The sequence below is a fragment of the Zea mays genome, chromosome 5, assembly GCF_902167145.1.
Source record: "Zea mays cultivar B73 chromosome 5, Zm-B73-REFERENCE-NAM-5.0, whole genome shotgun sequence".
NCBI classification, from domain to species: domain Eukaryota; kingdom Viridiplantae; phylum Streptophyta; class Magnoliopsida; order Poales; family Poaceae; genus Zea; species Zea mays.
In genome coordinates, this window is record NC_050100.1 from 50128727 (window position 1) to 50146423 (window position 17697).

Below are 17697 nucleotides of genomic sequence, written 5' to 3' on the forward strand. Positions count from 1 at the left end.
AAGGAGAAGGAACACTGATACAAAGTATTGACAATACAATGTTAATACCATGGTCCATGTGCAAGGAAAAGAAATACAGAGCATATGTCGCATGCCGCATATGAATAAATCATGATTAAATTAAATGTTGAACAGAGGAGCTAAATAAATAATCATTGTACTTGATGCATAAAAACGTTCTGTGATACAAATATATATAATACGAAAGCATTAGTGGTTGGTCGATGAGGAGTCAACAATCAAGCATCGTATGGGCTGTTAGGCCAAAAAAATAGGCAGTCCGAACAGGCCAGGCATACTTGAGGGAGTAAGTAAAAGGTTCAATAAAAACATGGGAGAAGATTTCTGTGAGCTAATTTGATAAACACATGATGCTAATAACCAAATTGTCTTGATGCAATCTACAAATTATAAAACAACAAAATATACATAAAGGTATTTTGAAGCAGGGGTTATAAGAAGACCTAATGTCGTGTCTGCAATCGCTAATTGCTTGTTGCCTGTCTATGGAGTTGTACTGCATAAAAAGGGGGTTAGATTCTAAATTCCCCACACAAAAGATATTGCATTGGATATTGCAGCATGACCATATCTAAAGTGAAAGCATTGATTGCGAAGTAGATAAAGCTGACATGAGATATGCTCGAAGGGGCGTAGCACACATTAACATGATCTCATGAACAAATCATAAGGTAGACATCTAGTAAGATAATTTTTTGTATTCTGATTTAATACCGTATGAGATTACCTACTCGGTGGAACAAACAAGGCCCGGTAAAAAAATTAAGCGGAGCATAACATGCAGTCGACTAATGATATCTTAATAGAAAACAAAATAATACAAGAGATAATTATACATCGTTGCAGTCCTTAAGGAGGAGGGGTATTACTAGGGGTGGGCATTTTAAAACCGAAAACCGAACCCGAACCCGAACCGAACCCGAATAAACCGAATTGTGAGTCTATTCGGGTTTTCGGGTTCGGGTTCGGTTCCTATATGTGCTATATTTCGGGTTATGGGTTCGGGTTCGGTTCCTAACCTTTAAAACCCGAATAGACCTAATAACCCGAAATATAAAAAAACTCTTAATATGTGATGGTATTATTATATGATTTATGAACTTATTAGCTAGAAATAATGATATCATCTTAACAATAGTATATATATCTTTGTATGCTAATTTTTATAGTCACTTGTTGTAGTAATAGTACTTTCAATTAATTATTCATTGTATATATTTTAACAAAATATACTAGTCTCTCTACAATTCGGGTCTATTCGGTGGACCGAATAGACCGAACCGAAATTGTGAGTCTATTCGGGTTCGGTTCCTAAAATATTTTTGGAAATTTCGGTTCTCAATTTTTAGAACCCGAAATTTCACAAACCCGAATAGACCGAACCGAATTACCCTAATAGACCGAATGCCCAGCCCTAGGTATTACTCAACGTGTTTCGAAAAGGAAGCTGCAATGAAAATGGGTGTAACGGAGGAAGAAAATAAACCCTAAGAAAGAGGTTTTTTAATCTTGAAACCCAGAATACGGATAAGGTGGTTCAAAACGGGTGCGATGAGGCTATCCACGTCATACACTAAAATGTGAACCGTCTGATTTCCTATCTACATTTCCTGTGCGCCCAAGTGACAACAACATCGTCGGATTAAAAAAGTGAGAGTAAAAGTGCTCCGTTCACTCCGTCGAGAGAATTCCAGCACACTCTTCCTTCCATCGTGCCTCACTTCTCTTCTGAGCTATTTCGTCTCCCTTCCCTTTCTCTTCTCGACGTCGCTTCAGTCTTGTTGGTGTGGGCTTCCTCGCCTACTCCGCTTCAGCACAAACGCTTCATCTAGTACCATTTGGGCTTCATTTGTTTTGTGAGGTACAGTTTCCTTTGTTCCTCGTCGTCTGATTCGTCTAGGTAGGTCTCTAGTTCCACATTCCTCTAGATATAGATTGCAGATCCAACGTCTTGTAACTAAGAACTTCTTGCTTTGTTTTATTTTGGCTCATTCACTGACTATTTCTGTTCTTCATATTTTTGCCCAAAGGTTAGGGTTTAGGGTCTTCCCTGATTTTCGCTTGCCGATCTATTCCCTGGTTCCTGAGCTCCATTCTAGGATGTGTTGTTCATTGGATGGTCGTCTCTGCTCCTCAAGTCCCCTTGAAGCAGGGGTTATAAGAATACCTATTGTCGTGTCTGAAATCGTAATTGCTTGTTACCTGAGTTGTACTGCATAAGAAGGGGATTAGAATCTAAATCGACCACACTAAAGTTTTTTTGGTACAAAGTACTGACAATACAACCCAACATCCAAATGTAAACCTCGTTCAATACTTAATGCACTGCATAAGAAGGGGATTAGAATCTAAATCCCCCACACAAAAAAGATATTGCATTGGATATTGCAGCATGGCCATATCTAAAGTGAAAGCATTGATTGCGAAGTAGATAAAGCTGACATGAGGTATGTTCGAAGGGGCATACCACACATTAACATGATCTCATGATCAAATCATAAGGTAGACATCTAGTAAGATAAAAAAAATTGTGTATTCTAATTTAATGCCATATGAGATTACCAACTCGGTGGAACAAACAAGGTCGGGTGAAAAAAAATAAAATTTTAGTGGAGCATAACATGCAGTCGACTAATGATACCTTAATAGAAAACATAATAATACAAGAGATAATTACCTCGTTGTTGCAGTCCTTAAGGAGGAGGGGTATTACTCAACATGTTTCGAAAAGGAAGTTGCAATGAAAATGGGTGTAACAGAGGAAGAAAATAAACCCTAAGAAAGAGGTTTTTTTAATCTTGAAAACCAGAAGACGGACAAGATCCCTGGTAGACGCTTTGTAATGTACGAAAAAAATTCTGTGATTCCAAGAAAACAAACCGTAAACCTTTGAGTATACAGTAACATTTGGAAATTGTACATGTGATAAACGCAAATCTGTAAATGATTTGTGAGGGAGGTCACTGATTGTTTAGCAAAAACTCAAACCCTAAAACAGAGATAGCGAAGAAACTTTAAATCGAAGCGCGGCCGGTCAAAAAAAGGAACCCTAAAACGAAGGAGGCGGCAAAAAAATGACGGTGAACTAGATCAGTAGCTACGTGTAGTGCACAGCAGAGGAGGGAGCGTGGACGAGAAGTACCTGTAGGTCGCGGCGACATAGGACGCTGGGACGAACAGGCTGCAGAGCGGGCGGCGCTGTCCATGTCGTCCACGGCGAGGTGGACTCTGTCCATGTCGTCCATGGCAGGGTGGTGCGCAGTGGACTGGTGGGCGAGAGACAATGGATGGGGATGAAGTTTCGAGAGCCGTATGGAAGGGAAAAAAGCACAAGAAGTCCGACACTTCTGTGACCATCAATAAATCATTGGACGGCTGAAAGTTTGTGGGCTGACGTGGATACAATAGCTGACGTCGTTTCGAACAGGATTTGTAATAGGCAAAGTATCTGTGCACATGAAGCTTTGGTGCACATGGTGCACATATAATATCTCAGCCCCTAATCTTCAATCAAACGGTTGCCTCTCCCGCCTCGGTATTTTATCAGAAAACACCTTCCACCTCCCTGAAGCTCCCTGAATCTTTAACAAAAAAACCAAGCTCCTTGTACGCCTATACTGGTTGCCCGCCACCACCACTTCATTGTCTGTCGCCTGCTAGCTGCTGCCACAAGCATGAAACGACTATAGCAGCAAACAATTGTTGCTATGCCTCCACTTGGATAATGAATTGTTGCAGCACAACTTACCTTAATGAATGTGACTATGACAACAAACAATTTCAGAAAAATGTATGGTATGATATAGTTGCAGCACCAAAATGTATCAAAACTAATTCATGAATTTTCCATAAAGGATGAGCAAAATAAGGATAACACAAGATAATCATCTATTGATGTGCCTCCGTAGTTTCATTGTTGGCATTCTTCTGCTTCTGTGGCTTTTTAGTCTCATTATCGGCATTCTTTCGCTTACGTAGTTCTTTAGATTTCTTAATTATTTTATTCCGTCCCTTTGAACAAACATCGGTTGGAGGATGTATGTCAACTTTCTCCGGGATTTTGCAACCAATGAAAGTATCATATTCTTCTTGTGGGGCTTGCATATTGGTATGAACAATTTGACTGAAAGAAGCCTCTAGGTTCATAACACCTGATACTAAGAAATTCATGACTTCATTTGAACTCTTTGATCTTTGAATCAAATCTTCGACCTTGTTTCTCACCGCCGCGATCTTTTTCCTTTTTTCCACCTCTTTAGCATCTTTTTGGGCTTCTCTTCCAATAAATTGCCTTCCTCGTCAACCATAATCTCTCTCAAATCATAATGAAAAAAAATGACAAAGCTAACATACTAACTGATTGAAAAGTTGAGTAAATCATAGTGATGAGAACATACCTCTTGCATCGTATCTCTCATCTCTTCAAAATATAGGCTGAAGGAAGTTCGTATAGCCTTTCACCTCTCAATGTTAGAATAATATGCCAGCACGGAATTCCCATCGTCTCAAATAGTTTGCATGAACAACTTGCAAATACAGTTGAGCTGCTCCACTGAACAACCCTATCTCTCATTGACCCATCATTAATTATAACAACTTTCACACCCTCTTGTTGCATGATTGCTACAATAAAGCAATGGTCTCTAGCAGCTATCACTTCTTGCTGAAATTTTTTGAACACAGTATGTGTGTACAATATGCTTCCTTGCTTCTCCAAAGGCCATGGTCTACTCAATAGCGGTGAGCTATGAATACTAATATTATTAGCTTTTAACTCTTCATGTCGTTGGCATTCCAAGGATGTATCGAATCGGAGCCAAAACTCAACAAAACTTAACTTTCGATGGATAAAGTGATTGAAGAATGAATTAGAACTTTCAGATCTTGAGGTGGTTCTAAGGAGTCCTGCAAGGGGTATGTCCATAAAGAATGTTGGAATCCATGATTCACGAATTGCATACTTATTAGCCAACCATTCATTGCCCAACAGACCATAAGCAACTATGATACTATTCCACTGCATCTCAAATTCTTCTCCCGTTTATGAACCCCAAACACACTTATTTAAATCCTCCCAAAAATGCTTATCTCTATTTGTTGGAAGCCCAACCTTCTCAGGCATCTTCTCCATAATATGCCACATGCAAAACCTATGTATTGTATCTGGCAAAATAGACCGAATTGCTGATTTCATACTAGCATCTTCATCTGTAATGACAATCCTTGGGGCATTTCTTCCCATTGCTGAAAGAAAAGTCTGAAATACCCATTCATATGACTCAATCTTCTCATCTACTATGAAAGCAGCTCCAAAAAATACTGATTGCAAATGATGGTTGACACCAATAAAAGGTGCAAATTTCATATCATACTGGTTCGTGCTATATGTTGCATCAAAATATACTACATCACCAAAATGCTTATAGTTCTTTTGACTTGTAGCATCAGCCCAGAAAATGTAGACCAACTTTTCTTGCTCATCCACAACAAAATCATAGAAAATGTTGAATTTGCCTATTTCTTTCTCTCCATTTGGGCAACAAATAATTCAGCATCAGCATCCTTGATTCTCTGCCTAAGTCCCCGATAATAGTTCTGAAGATCCCGCTTCATGCAGCCAATGTAGTTGATTCCATCACTTACTTGAAGAAGTCTATATGCTTGTGAGGTACCTATACTTGCTTTATGGCACGTGAACAAGGTAGTCTTGACTCGTTGACTAATTGAACGGTTTGAATGAAGAAATGAAATTTTATCAGGAGAAACCAGCCCATGATTATGTTGCTCAACCATGGAAGCGATGAAGTACCTTTTATCCGGAGCCAACTTCACATATATATGCGCATTACATCCACATCTTGTCTCCATGCGCACCTTTGGCTTCTTTTGTTCCACATAGGGATGAACTTTAGAAGTAACAGCACCTTCATCTTTTTTTTTCTTTGATAATCCTTGTCTCGAACACAAGAACCTCTTATTTTCAACCACATCGAGCACCTTGGTTTGGGCTCCTATACGCACTGCAAAACCACTTTCATGAGCATATGTCTTGTAGAATTCTTCAACTGCCTCTAGAGAATCAAATGGCATGCCAACGGTAGGCTTCAATCCCTCATTGCAATCAGGTACAAATGATGTACTCTGCAAAATCAATCGTTAATATATCAATACGGATATCTAGTTCATCTTGAACAACAGCTTAAACCGATGTAAAATTCTCACTGGTGATGTTGTTCTTATACTTTTTTGGGGTGTTCTAAATTGATCAGCACTGTAATAAGGATCAGAGTTGTTTAGAACCATGGTGTTGTTGCCTGCGATATCTGTGGCTACATCACCCATGTTTGGCTGCAAAATTTGCATGGCGGTGTCTATGCTCCCCGCAACGCCTGTTGGATGTGTATCCAATGCGGTCAGTAGAGCCATGAAGCCGCCGCTGTACCCAATTGGCGAGGTTGCATCCATGGTCGTGCAAAACCTACATCACGATCAATCACCTAGGTCAATGAACGTGGCCGCCGTACCTTACACGAACCTGAGAAATTGGAGACCGTGGTGCACTGTACCCTTCTCTGGAGGAACGGCTCGGCTCCACTGATGCCGATCGCCGCAGGCCACAAGCAGGAAACGACGACGCAGGCGAGGACGAGCGGTGGAAGCGGTGGCCATGGAATGAGGTGGAAGCGGTGGCCAGGGAACGAAGTGGAAGCGGCGACCAGAATACATGGGGCGGCGGCCAGAAATAAGGATCATAGTTGTTTCTGGCGCACAGGGAGCTTGGGGGGTTCATCAAAGATTCAGAGGGATTCAGGAGAGGTGGAGGGTGTTTTCTAATAAAATGCGGAGTTGGGAGATGCAACCGTTTGATCGAAGATTAGAGACTGAGATGTTATATGTGCACTATTGCTTCATGTGCACAGGTTACTTCGCCTTTGTAATATGCCTTTGTAATATAGGAAATGATATATGTGGATATTTCTGAGGAAGTGAGGACGAGACCGAGAGTAGTGGGTCCAGAGCTGCAAACGAACACGGGCTGCCCGCACATACAAGCCCGTTCAGGGCTTGTTCGGTTACACCAATCCAGAGGGGGATTGGAGGGGATTAAATCCTCTCCTAGTCAAAAATGACTAGGAGGGGATTTAATCCCCTCCAATCCCCCTCTGGATTACTGTAACCGAACATGCCCTCATAGTTTTTCATCCAAAACTCTGACTGGTGAAGCGGAACAAGATCAGCATATGCTGATGCGCATTGACTTGCGTTGCAAGATTTGGTGACAACTGTATAATTTACAGGGGGAAAAACTGGCGTAAATAACAACATAGAGGGATAAACAGGCTCAATTCAACATGCAAGACGCAGTCAGCGTTCAGAGCATTTTGCAGGTTTTCATGCTAAAACTGTTACTCCGAATTTCCTTCCTTAAAAACCTTTACCCACTTCTCAACACTGTCGATTACTTCACCGGTCTTGACCAGGTATCGGACCTTGGTCCCGTCCTCCAGGAATTTGTGGCCAACCCTGCTTACCACACTCTTCTCCTTAGAGTAGAGCATCACATTTGAGCTATGAATGGGGCCTTCAATCTGATCAAAGAAAATTTAAGTCTGATCAAGAGAACGATTAGGCACCTACTAAAACTACAGATATGCTCTTGAAACCAATATGTGCAAAGCATCATGAGAGGCCCAAAAAACAAGTTCAATAGAAATTTTGCTGACCATGACGATTTCACCGGGTTCATCGTCTGTGCCTTTCTTGTGCTTCGACTTCAAGTTCAGGTCCTTCACGATCACCGTGCTGTTGTGCTTGAAAAGGCGTGTGACTTCTCCAACCTTTCCTTTCTCACGGCCTGCAATAACCTGTACCGTGTCCCCGATCCTAACATGCATCTTGTGCAGCACAGGAAGACTGTTTGGTTTACACTTCTTTCGCTCCCATCTCTTAAGCTGCAGTGGAAAGTGAAGTTTTAGGACATTTCACATTATTGGATAAAAAAGGTATCAAATATTTGGACTAAAGATTTTTTTTACTCACTCTCATTTCAATTGGGCATATCTTGACCATAAACCTTACCTGCATATTGAACATATTAAACAGCTTGTCAGAACTTCACATCCTAAAGACATAAGATTCCATTTCAAATCAAAGAGACACTAATCAGATGCTTCTGAGATATGGCATGACTCAAACACAGTGGTTACGATTCATGTTGATCTGATCAAGACACTACAGGATCCAGGGCTCCTCTTTATGTTTGAGTAATACGATATCCCTTAAAATACAGTGGTTCTATCACTTCCTTCAACAGTGATTACTTGACCTCACTATCTATTCTTTACTTGCTTTTGCTTCTTAACAGAAAGGTTTATCCTCATCCGATTCTTATCAGTTGGGAATTTTCCAGGCACAAGTACATACAGGTAAGGCATAATAAAGATGACACAGAAAAGAAAGCAGGGTTCAAATACAAACATCATTATGCTCATAATACACTATTTGGCGCCAAATTTTGTTTCCAGTTAGTCATATGTATTGTGTGATGTGGGGTAATTCAGGCATAAATATATATAAACAAAATCAGTGGCACATTGAGGGCAACATAATTTCTTCAGTTGACATTTTGACCGCTTCAAAAGCAACATAATTTCCTCAGTTAACAAACTAAATAAAGAGTACTCGAACAAATTTTACCACATGAAACACAGCATACTCTCTATTAGCACTAAAAGGCAAACATGTGCATAGTTGTATATGCAAAAAGGACAATACCGGATTACCAATGACAAAGGAAATTCTCTTACTTAAATTAATCCCAATCAGTTAATCTATTTGGCGCACTCAAATCTTACCATTTAAGCTTCCATGCAAGATAAAAATAAAAAAAGAAGGTAGACGAAATTCAATATGGACACGGTCTAAATTTAGTGTGTGTCGTGGAGCAAATAGAAACTTAATGTAATATGAAATCTAATAAGGGCGAGTTTGGCATAGTTCTACTCCAAAACTTTGGGTGAAGTATATCTGCTCCGAAGTGTAGATTGCTTTCTCATAACCAGTGCATTGGATGTGTCTTGATTGTTTTTGAAGGATTTTTCAAAGTAGCAAAAAATGTACTCCAAAAAATTATACTACAACTCTCAAAACTCTATAGAGTTTGCAACTCTAGAATTAGGGTGTTTAGTTGACTTTGTCCAGGTCTTCCTTAAAGTTTTGCTCTAGAGTGATGTCAAACACCCCTAAACATAGTCATATTAGAAGCCTGGTTTGTCATCCTTGAAAATGCACAATTAATAACAATGCAAAGGTAATTTTCCATTTCATTGCATCCAATCCATACAGACTAGCTCCAAAACCGTAATGCAAGCTCGAATGTCCCTAGAACAATTCCATCCGACCGCGCTTTGCAACGCTATCCAGAAACTCCAGAGTAAAATCTTTCACCAGAACAGCTACTTATTATCTACCAAACCATCAGCAGAACGGAACGGAATTGGGAAGCAGGAACAGACCCCAGGCTGCGGCGCGGAGTAGGTGGCGAGCCGGTTGCCCCAGAAGCTGCTGCTGCTCGCCGTCGCCGCGCCTAGCGCGGAGATGGAGAGCGACGCCATGGCGCCCTGCAGCGATGCCATCCCAGCCATCCTCTCGCCGCTCTCCCTCTCTCACTGGACTTGCTCAGCGCCCAAACTGCTCAAAGGATAACGCACGCGGCTTCTTCGAGTTGCCCGGAACCGGAAGAGAGAGGATAACGCGCTCTTGTATTCTGACGCTGGTGGGTTGGGCCTCGTCACTAAATGAGACAGGCCTCAGGTGAGGCACAGATGGGCCTGGAAGACGCTTAGGTGATCCAGTGAGGCCCATGGGTGCTCGTTCTACCGCCGTGAGAGGCTACAGGCTAGGGCCTCGGCTCCACGAGCGAGCTCCGCACGCATCAGCTGATCAGCATCACTGCATCAGCTATCAGGACGACAGGACGAGGACGGCGGGGTCAAGGCTCTCTTTCTCTCTCCCTCCCTCTCTGCGTGTCTCCTCGCACGCTACGCGAGGCCACGCGAGATTGCTTGGGAGATGCGTGCCCGCCTCCAGATTCCCCGTTCCAGCGCCGAGGCGCGCAAGCTACGCGACGGTTGCTGAGGCAAGCGAACCCCCTACTCCAGTTTTTCACTTTGCTGTTGTGTAAAATAAAATTCGCGTTACAGAGACAGAGACAGTTTGGGCGATGGAGGGTAGGTGGATGGCGGTGACATCGAAGCTTTGCGCTTTTGCTGCTGCAGGTCCCATCCTGCACCGAGAAAGGGTGGGATGTCAATCGGATTTCTCTATTGCAAATCATGGTTGCAAGTTAGACGTGTTTACCTCAGATCTTTTTCTCCAGAGACATTGGGTATCTCTTTTCTCATAGTGGACTACATTTCTCCCCCTCGAAGTCAATATCTCTTTCTTCGACTTTTCATTGCTGGCAGTTCTGCGCATGTCCTAAATCCTTGAATCATAGTAGGACATCCATGACAGATCACATAAACAACACGGCCAATACATCACTGGGCAGTTGGGCCTCGGCTCCTATCGCCGTCATCTAACTACCATCTAGGGAATCAGGAATGGTCCTGCCGTGCAAGCAAACCTTTAACGTTCCCCATGGGATAAGCATGTGACTATGCAAATGCCCGACACAAATTATATCTTATTATGGTTAAGAATCTTGTGTTTATTTTTCTCTTTCTCCTTTTCTATTCGCCACATGTGTTGAGATAACTATGCAAATCGTGACATGAAGTTTTGTTTCTATGTGGCGCTACCAAACAAAATGGATAAGGAAATGTGTGGCTTTTTTCCATGATAATTGCGACAGTTTCATTTCGTAGCTATCTGTTCCTCGTGGCCATAGTAATGCTTTGCACTTTGTTAATTTTGTAAGAAAAGAAATGGCATGATCTAATAATAAGGCCTTCTCTCTATGTGGCTAACTGGCAAGGGCTTAGCAATCCTCCCCCTTTCTAACTATAACCTTTTAAGGCATGGATGCTGGAGTGCTGGGCAAAACTCAATCTGTCTGGGCAAAGCTCTACTTGCTTGCGACACTCCAGATGTGGACCATTTTTTTTCACAGGTTTCGGAGCTAGACATGTCAAGTAGTTTCCTTCGGTTGTTGATTAATTTGCCCACTGTGATAGAGATTTTGCACCTTGTGGCCTCCACAAGAGTTACTTAGTAGAGACGCACGTTGGAAGGGCTTCCAAGACAAGTGAAGCTCACTAGCTCAGCGTTCAGTTGCTTCCCACGCTTCACCAACTGAACAAGGTTTATATATATGTCATATGATCCTATCTAGTACTTATTCTTAGACTAAAAACACTATGAGTTAGTGCTACCAACTGAAGGATACGCCATGGCTGTTCTGACACTGGTTAATATCCTTATCAGCTTCGCTGCTTGTGCTGAAGCTCTAAGGAGAGCAGACTTCCCTCAAGGTTTCGTCTTTGGCACTGCTTCTTCAGCTTACCAGGTATGGCCTCTTTCATTTCATCCGATGTGCTCTTAGTTTGATGTTTGATTCTGATCAATATGTTATCAGTATGAAGGTGCTGTCAACGAGGGTCAACGTGGACCTACAATATGGGATACTCTCACAAGACGACCCGGTGAGGCTTTATCGAAAAGTGGAGTAATAATATACTAATATGTCCAGAATTGTGACTAAGTTAGCATTTACTCTGCAGGACGGGTGATAGATTTCAGCAATGCAGATGTTGCCGTTGATCACTACCATCGTTATAAGGTAAGCTGCCAGTGATTCAGATATGTTTCTGTTATCTTCTACTATATTTGATTTAAATTCATTCAATTGCTTTACTAAAGCTGGAATTTTTTGTTTTTGAAGCATGAAATCCTTCCATATATGAATTCTTGGGATTTGTTTGATAAGTTGTCTACCTTTCGTGTGGCCATCCTCTGCCAAATTTTAATTTGTAAAAATTGAAATCACGTGTTCATTTTATTGTTCCTTTCATGTCTGTAAGTAGGATAGTGAACAGAGGTTTACCTTAAGGTCCCGTTTGTTTCCTTTGATTTTGAGGAATTGGAATCTTATTAATGGAATAGGCTTTTTTTAGAATGTGACATTCCACCACTTTCCAAAGTTATCATATAAGTCTATCTCAAATTCATGGGGGTGAGAGATGGAAATTGATTCTATAGATTTAATTACATGCTATTTTTTCGATGTACAACTTATAGCACACTCTTTTACTTGCTTCGTTATAACATAAATGTAGTATATAACTATCTCTCTCATATGATTTAGGATAATATACAAATATATTACATATATAAATATATGAACTTAATTAGTTTTGTCTAAATTATAATTATTAAAATGGAATTCAATTCCAACGAAACAAACGGGGCCTAATATGAATTGTCATTTGCATCAACAATAAGGTTTTGAGACATTGATATTTTACCATTTTCTCAATTTTTCTTAACTTCTATGACTAAGTACTTAACTGAATAAGAATACTGGTCCCACTGAAAACTATCCAGAAACGACTAGCCTAACATTTGACTGGCAGGAAGATGTGGACTTGATTAAGGACATTGGCATGGATGCATACCGGTTCTCTATCTCGTGGTCACGTATCTTTCCAAGTATGTAATAAGAAAATTCTTTGTAAAATATTTTTCTTTTCTTTTAGCACTAGATACTAGTACCACATAGTTTATTATTTTTCTTGCTAGATGGAACTGGTGAACCTAATGAAGAAGGATTGAATTACTATAACAGCCTCATAAATACTCTATTAGACAAAGGTATTTCATCTTCTCAAATGTGAGTCGTTGTCAACTCTCAGTTTGTGATTATCTTTCTTTGATTTTATCTATATTTGTGGGGCCAGGTATACAACCATATGTAACACTCTTTCACTGGGACCTTCCGCAAGCACTAGAAGACAGATATGGTGGATGGTTAAACTCCCAAATCGTGTATGAAAGTATTAGATCATCTTCTTTTTTTTAAAAAAAAATAAACATAGCTTACACAATCTATATAGCATAAAACTAGATTGAGAAAGTGGTTTTATTGATGTTTGGCAGCTAAATTATGCAGGGATGATTTTGTTCACTATGCCTCTACTTGCTTCAAGGAATTTGGAGATAGAGTGAAACACTGGATCACTTTCAATGAGCCCCATAATTTTGCGATTGAAGGCTATGACCTTGGCATCCAGGCACCTGGGAGGTGTTCTATTCTGTCTCATATATTCTGCAGGGAGGGCAAATCATCGACTGAGCCTTATGTCGTAGCTCACAACATACTCTTAGCGCATGCTGGTGCCTTTCATACTTATAAGCAGCATTTCAAGGTAATTTACTATAAACACATCCACGAGATGTGTCAAAAGGTAAAAACAACATAAGGGCTAGTTTGGGAGCAAGGGAGAGGCAAACCTAGGGAGAGAAAACCCGCTATAAGGGCTAGTTTGAAAACCTAAATCCTCTCCAGGATTCCCGGTGATTGAGGGGAAATTTAAGCTAATTTCCCCCTCATTCCCTCGGAATACCGGTGGGGTTTAAGTTTCAAACTAGCCATAAATTACTAAATATCTTATTCAAATGACACTCCTTGGGATTACTACCCGGGGAAATGACAGGGATCCCGGAGGGGATTTGGGTTCTCAAACTAGCCCTAAATTGTTTCATGTATTCATTGCAGAAAGAACAAGGAGGTATCATTGGCATTGCACTCGATTCTAAGTGGTATGAGCCACTGTCAGATGTTGATGAGGACACAGAGGCAGCAGCACGAGCAATGGACTTTGAGCTTGGATGGTGATACATCTATCACAATTTCGATATTACCAAGTCGATTAGTTCCTATGTAGTTGCAGTACACAGCTGTTGCTCATAATATTAATTGTGAAACTTTCCAAGTGTGAATACAGGTTCCTGGATCCCTTAATGTTTGGCCACTATCCTCCTTCTATGCAGAAACTTGTGGGCGACAGGCTGCCTCAGTTTTCAGCTCGGGCTTCGATGTTAGTGTCAGGCTCACTAGATTTTGTGGGCATAAACCATTACACCACACTGTATGTTAGGAACGACAGAATGCGGATCAGGAAACTTGTAATGAATGATGCTTCAACTGATGCTGCGGTCATACCTACTGGTTAGTCTTGTTAAACAAGTGAGTGTACCCCCATTTTTTTTACCCAGTTCTTAGTTACTGAACTCTCCTTCGTCTCCAATGTACAACAGCTTATAGACATGGAAAGAAAATAGGAGAAACGGTACAGTTTCCTCTACTTGTAGTCTCCATTCTAGTCATCAAATGTTAGACTTGACTGACAGCTGTGCTTGTCAACCTCCAGGCAGCGTCAGGATGGCTGCACATAGTGCCCTGGGGCATGTTCAAGCTGATGAAGCACATCAAAGAAAAGTACGGGAATCCGCCCGTGATCATTACTGAAAACGGTGAGTGGCTAAAAGGATTCTATGAATAACTGGTAAAATTAGCTTCTTCCGCGAAAATCTCACTAGCAGAAGAGGGTTAAAATGGCAGGCATGGATGATGCGAACAACCGGTTTTCGAAATTAGAGGATGATCTGCAGGATGATAAACGGATACAGTACCACAAGGACTACATGTCTAACCTCCTAGACGCAATTAGGTGAAGTTCTCACTGCCATGCCCATGTATCTATCTGACTGGAATAGCCAAAGCCAGCTCTGTCCATCAGCGATATGGTCTTGTCTTGCCCCTCAAATCTGAAACCGACTGCAGGAAGGAAGGCTGCAACGTCCATGGCTACTTCGTCTGGTCGCTGCTCGACAACTGGGAGTGGAACTCCGGGTACACGGTGCGGTTTGGGCTCTACTACATCGACTACAACAACAATTTGACACGGATACCCAAGGCGTCCGTGGAGTGGTTCAGGCAGGTCTTGGCCCAGAAGACGGCTGGTTTGGAGTACAGTGGTTCTACAGTGGCCAGTAGTTGAGTGTATATAACATACACGGCACGGCTACCATCGATCTGTACATGCGTACGTAGCTTTAGATTAGATTGTGATTATTCTCGATGTATATAGACTCACCATTTGGACGACCTTCAACCGCACAGTTGAATGTGTCGTTATGCTTGCTACAAATTGGTTGATTGGTGCTAAAGAAATCAGTGAGGGGTGCTCGGTTCTACTACTAAATGTCATATCGGAAATTAAATACCAATTATAAATATTAAATATATTTTAATTACAAATTAATTATACAAAATATATACTATAGTTAAAGCATCAGTTTCAACGTTCGTCATGCGTCATCTTTTTACAAATAACTCATCACAGCTATTTCAAATTAATCCGCTGCACGCCTATAGATGGCCAAACGGCGACCCGGCACGGGCCAGAGACCCACGGGCCACAACTCTGGTCCAAGCACGTCATGCCGACCTGTTGACTGTGCCGGGCCAGCCAAGTTGAATTTGATTAAATCAGCGTAAAATGTTAAAAAACGGTGCAGGATGTGGGGTTTGAACCCATGTCCTGATGGAAGAAAGGCGAGAGACACTGGGTGAAGTTGTCTAACCAGTAGAACATTATGCTCAAATGTTTTTAATATTGAATATAAATTAAATATATGTATATACGTTTTTATAAAATAAAAATATATCATCGTGTCGGATCGGGCCAACACTACGGGCCAAGGCTACAGCTCAAGCACGGCACCGCGTTCTTGGCTCTTGCAAGCATTAGGTCGTTTCTGAGACCACATTGGCGCAATATACTCCATGGTATTTGAGGTTGCTGGATTGGATGGAGCAACAATGATTTGTTACACTAACAGTAAAATGAAAGGTTATTTGTTGGTTTTAAACGTTAGTAATTGCTACGAAGTAGCATAATTTATATGGAGCGCATCCAATTTTTATGGATGCCTTACTTTAGCAACCACTCCATATTTTAATCTATCTTTTCTTATAAGTTTGAATTCATGTGACTTATTTTAGAAACTTGAGCTCACAAACTTTCTCTTATTTGGTATCTGTATGGTGGAATTATGTCATTCTATAACCTCTGTTCGTTAAGTTAGTCGTTGTGAACTCTCTTCTAATCGCTCACTTTATTGGTTGTGTTGTACCAAGACATATTAGATGTAGTAAACAATAACATCGTTAGCTAAATAAAAAAAATATTATACAGAGAGCGGAGACAATAAATAAAAAATCTTGAGATGTTTTTGGTGGATAGTTTACGTAGGTATTGTTATAAGCCGTTGCAACGCACGGGCAACCGACTAGTAAAGATTAAATGACGAGACGGCTACTGCGTCGTGCAAAGAATGTAAATTGTTCATTTCTCTTGCTTCTCACCTACCAATGGGTTGTTGCACCACAAATAAGACGTGAGAAACCACTCACACCCAACACGGCAAAAAGCTACACACACAATATTATATAGTGTCATCTCGCTAGCTAAAATGAGCGATCGGATAATCTATAAAAAAGGGAGGTCAGACTCATTTTCAACTCATACATTTTTAATCGTTTGGCTAAGATAAAGTGTAATATTTGTCTTTTTTAGTTTAATATCTAATATATGGATCATAAATTTATTTTGATATTAAATTTATTTTTTATGCGTATCAAATATGATTGTGTGTCATCGCAACGCACAAGCATTGTGCTATGATTAATAAATGTTTATTGTAACATCATATAGACAATCATGGACTTGCATTTTAGTTCTTATCTAAATATAGGTGTATGCACATGTGTTGCTACAGAATAAATATGTTATAATAAGATACACTGAGGTGTAAAAACATTAATTGTTGTTGTATGCTCTTGTTAGCATCTTTTATGGCTTCATGATTTGAAGTGGTTAGGGTGGAGAGAGCCATGTACTAATAATTTGTTTCCATGGTTATTTGATGTGCAAGAACAATGAAATTGCATGGTCAAAAAAGGCACTTGCTATGGATACAAATGATATCACAGATTTCCATTTGAATCCATGAACCAATTGGAGAATTATAAGCATTCAAGTCCCTAAAAGCTATATATATGGACATATTTGCAAAAATATCAGAGTAGGATGTTTAAGTTCTTAGGTTCTTGGATATAAGTGGAGTACGCCTGTAGAATTGAATGACTTATCAGGCAAATCTACTCTTTTACAAAAGTGATGCATACAAGATTAGTAATTAAATATTGTCTAGTAGAAAGGTGGCTTAACATGTCAATAAAAAATTTCATAAATCTCTCACATAGTTTTCAAGGCACATATTTGTTGAACTTCCACAACGCATAACAACTAAATTTTTTTATCAAAGTACCAAACAAATAAGCATCCCTTTGGAGGCAAGTGATTGGATGGCAAGGCATTTGTTTGTCCCAAGATAAACTGAATATCATAGAGAAACCATCAAGATTAAATTAATCTCCGGCTAACAAAAAAAGGATAACAAATATTGATGGGCCATGCTAAGCGGGTCGACCCGAGCACGACCACCTAATAGTGTCGTGGGCTGGCTTGGGCCGAGTGACGTGTCGTGCTTGGGCCGTTGTCTCGGCACGTAGTGTCGGCCCAACCTGGCACAGTTATTTTTTTATTTTGAAAAAAACAACTTTACATATATTTACAATATCTATTGGGTATTCAACACACATAGGTA

General features: G+C 40.6%; 2 protein-coding genes across 8 annotated transcripts; one reads left to right on the forward strand and one right to left on the reverse strand.

Moving 5' to 3' along the window:
* Window positions 1-7240: 7240 nt before the first annotated feature.
* Window positions 7241-10623, reverse strand: LOC100273201 (50S ribosomal protein L24, chloroplastic-like). Of its 2 annotated transcripts, XM_035967792.1 has the most exons (5): window positions 10381-10623; window positions 9537-10306; window positions 8062-8100; window positions 7746-7973; window positions 7241-7610 (listed from the first exon to the last, which is right to left on the reverse strand). In XM_035967792.1, exons 2-5 carry the CDS (start codon window positions 9663-9665, stop codon window positions 7428-7430), a joined length of 579 nt encoding a protein of 192 aa, XP_035823685.1. In that variant the 5' UTR covers window positions 9666-10306; window positions 10381-10623; the 3' UTR covers window positions 7241-7427. The 2 variants fall into 2 exon arrangements, with proteins under 2 accessions (XP_035823685.1, NP_001141116.1); NM_001147644.1 differs by lacking the exon at window positions 10381-10623 and having other exon boundaries at window positions 7242-7610; window positions 9537-9722.
* LOC100279909 (Putative beta-glucosidase 41) lies at window positions 10041-15227 on the forward strand. 6 transcript variants are annotated; one of them, NM_001152861.1, is given in 15 exon segments: window positions 10041-10159; window positions 11199-11325; window positions 11449-11530; window positions 11600-11666; window positions 11745-11803; window positions 12597-12672; window positions 12763-12834; window positions 12921-13008; window positions 13133-13388; window positions 13739-13854; window positions 13968-14191; window positions 14281-14312; window positions 14394-14496; window positions 14585-14693; window positions 14807-15218. In NM_001152861.1, coding segments are annotated over 10 exon segments (1263 nt in total). In that variant the 5' UTR covers window positions 10041-10159; window positions 11199-11325; window positions 11449-11530; window positions 11600-11666; window positions 11745-11803; window positions 12597-12626; the 3' UTR covers window positions 15024-15218.
* The last annotated feature ends 2470 nt before the right edge of the window (window positions 15228-17697 follow it).

What these genes read in the sequence shown, in the direction of transcription:
- LOC100279909 (XM_008645276.2), top strand. Translation starts at nt 11,414, where the DNA reads ATGGCTGTTCTGACACTGGTTAATATCCTTATCAGCTTCGCTGCTTGT. An exon ending in CTGCTTCTTCAGCTTACCAG is followed by an intron (nt 11,531 to 11,599) that starts GTATGGCCTCTT and finishes ATATGTTATCAG; the next exon opens with TATGAAGGTGCTGTCAACGA. An exon ending in TACTCTCACAAGACGACCCG is followed by an intron (nt 11,667 to 11,744) that starts GTGAGGCTTTAT and finishes TTTACTCTGCAG; the next exon opens with GACGGGTGATAGATTTCAGC.
- LOC100273201 (XM_035967792.1), bottom strand. Translation starts at nt 9,665, where the DNA reads ATGGCTGGGATGGCATCGCTGCAGGGCGCCATGGCGTCGCTCTCCATC. An exon ending in TATGCCCAATTGAAATGAGA is followed by an intron (nt 7,974 to 8,061) that starts GTGAGTAAAAAA and finishes TTTCCACTGCAG; the next exon opens with CTTAAGAGATGGGAGCGAAA. An exon ending in AACCCGGTGAAATCGTCATG is followed by an intron (nt 7,611 to 7,745) that starts GTCAGCAAAATT and finishes TTCTTTGATCAG; the next exon opens with ATTGAAGGCCCCATTCATAG.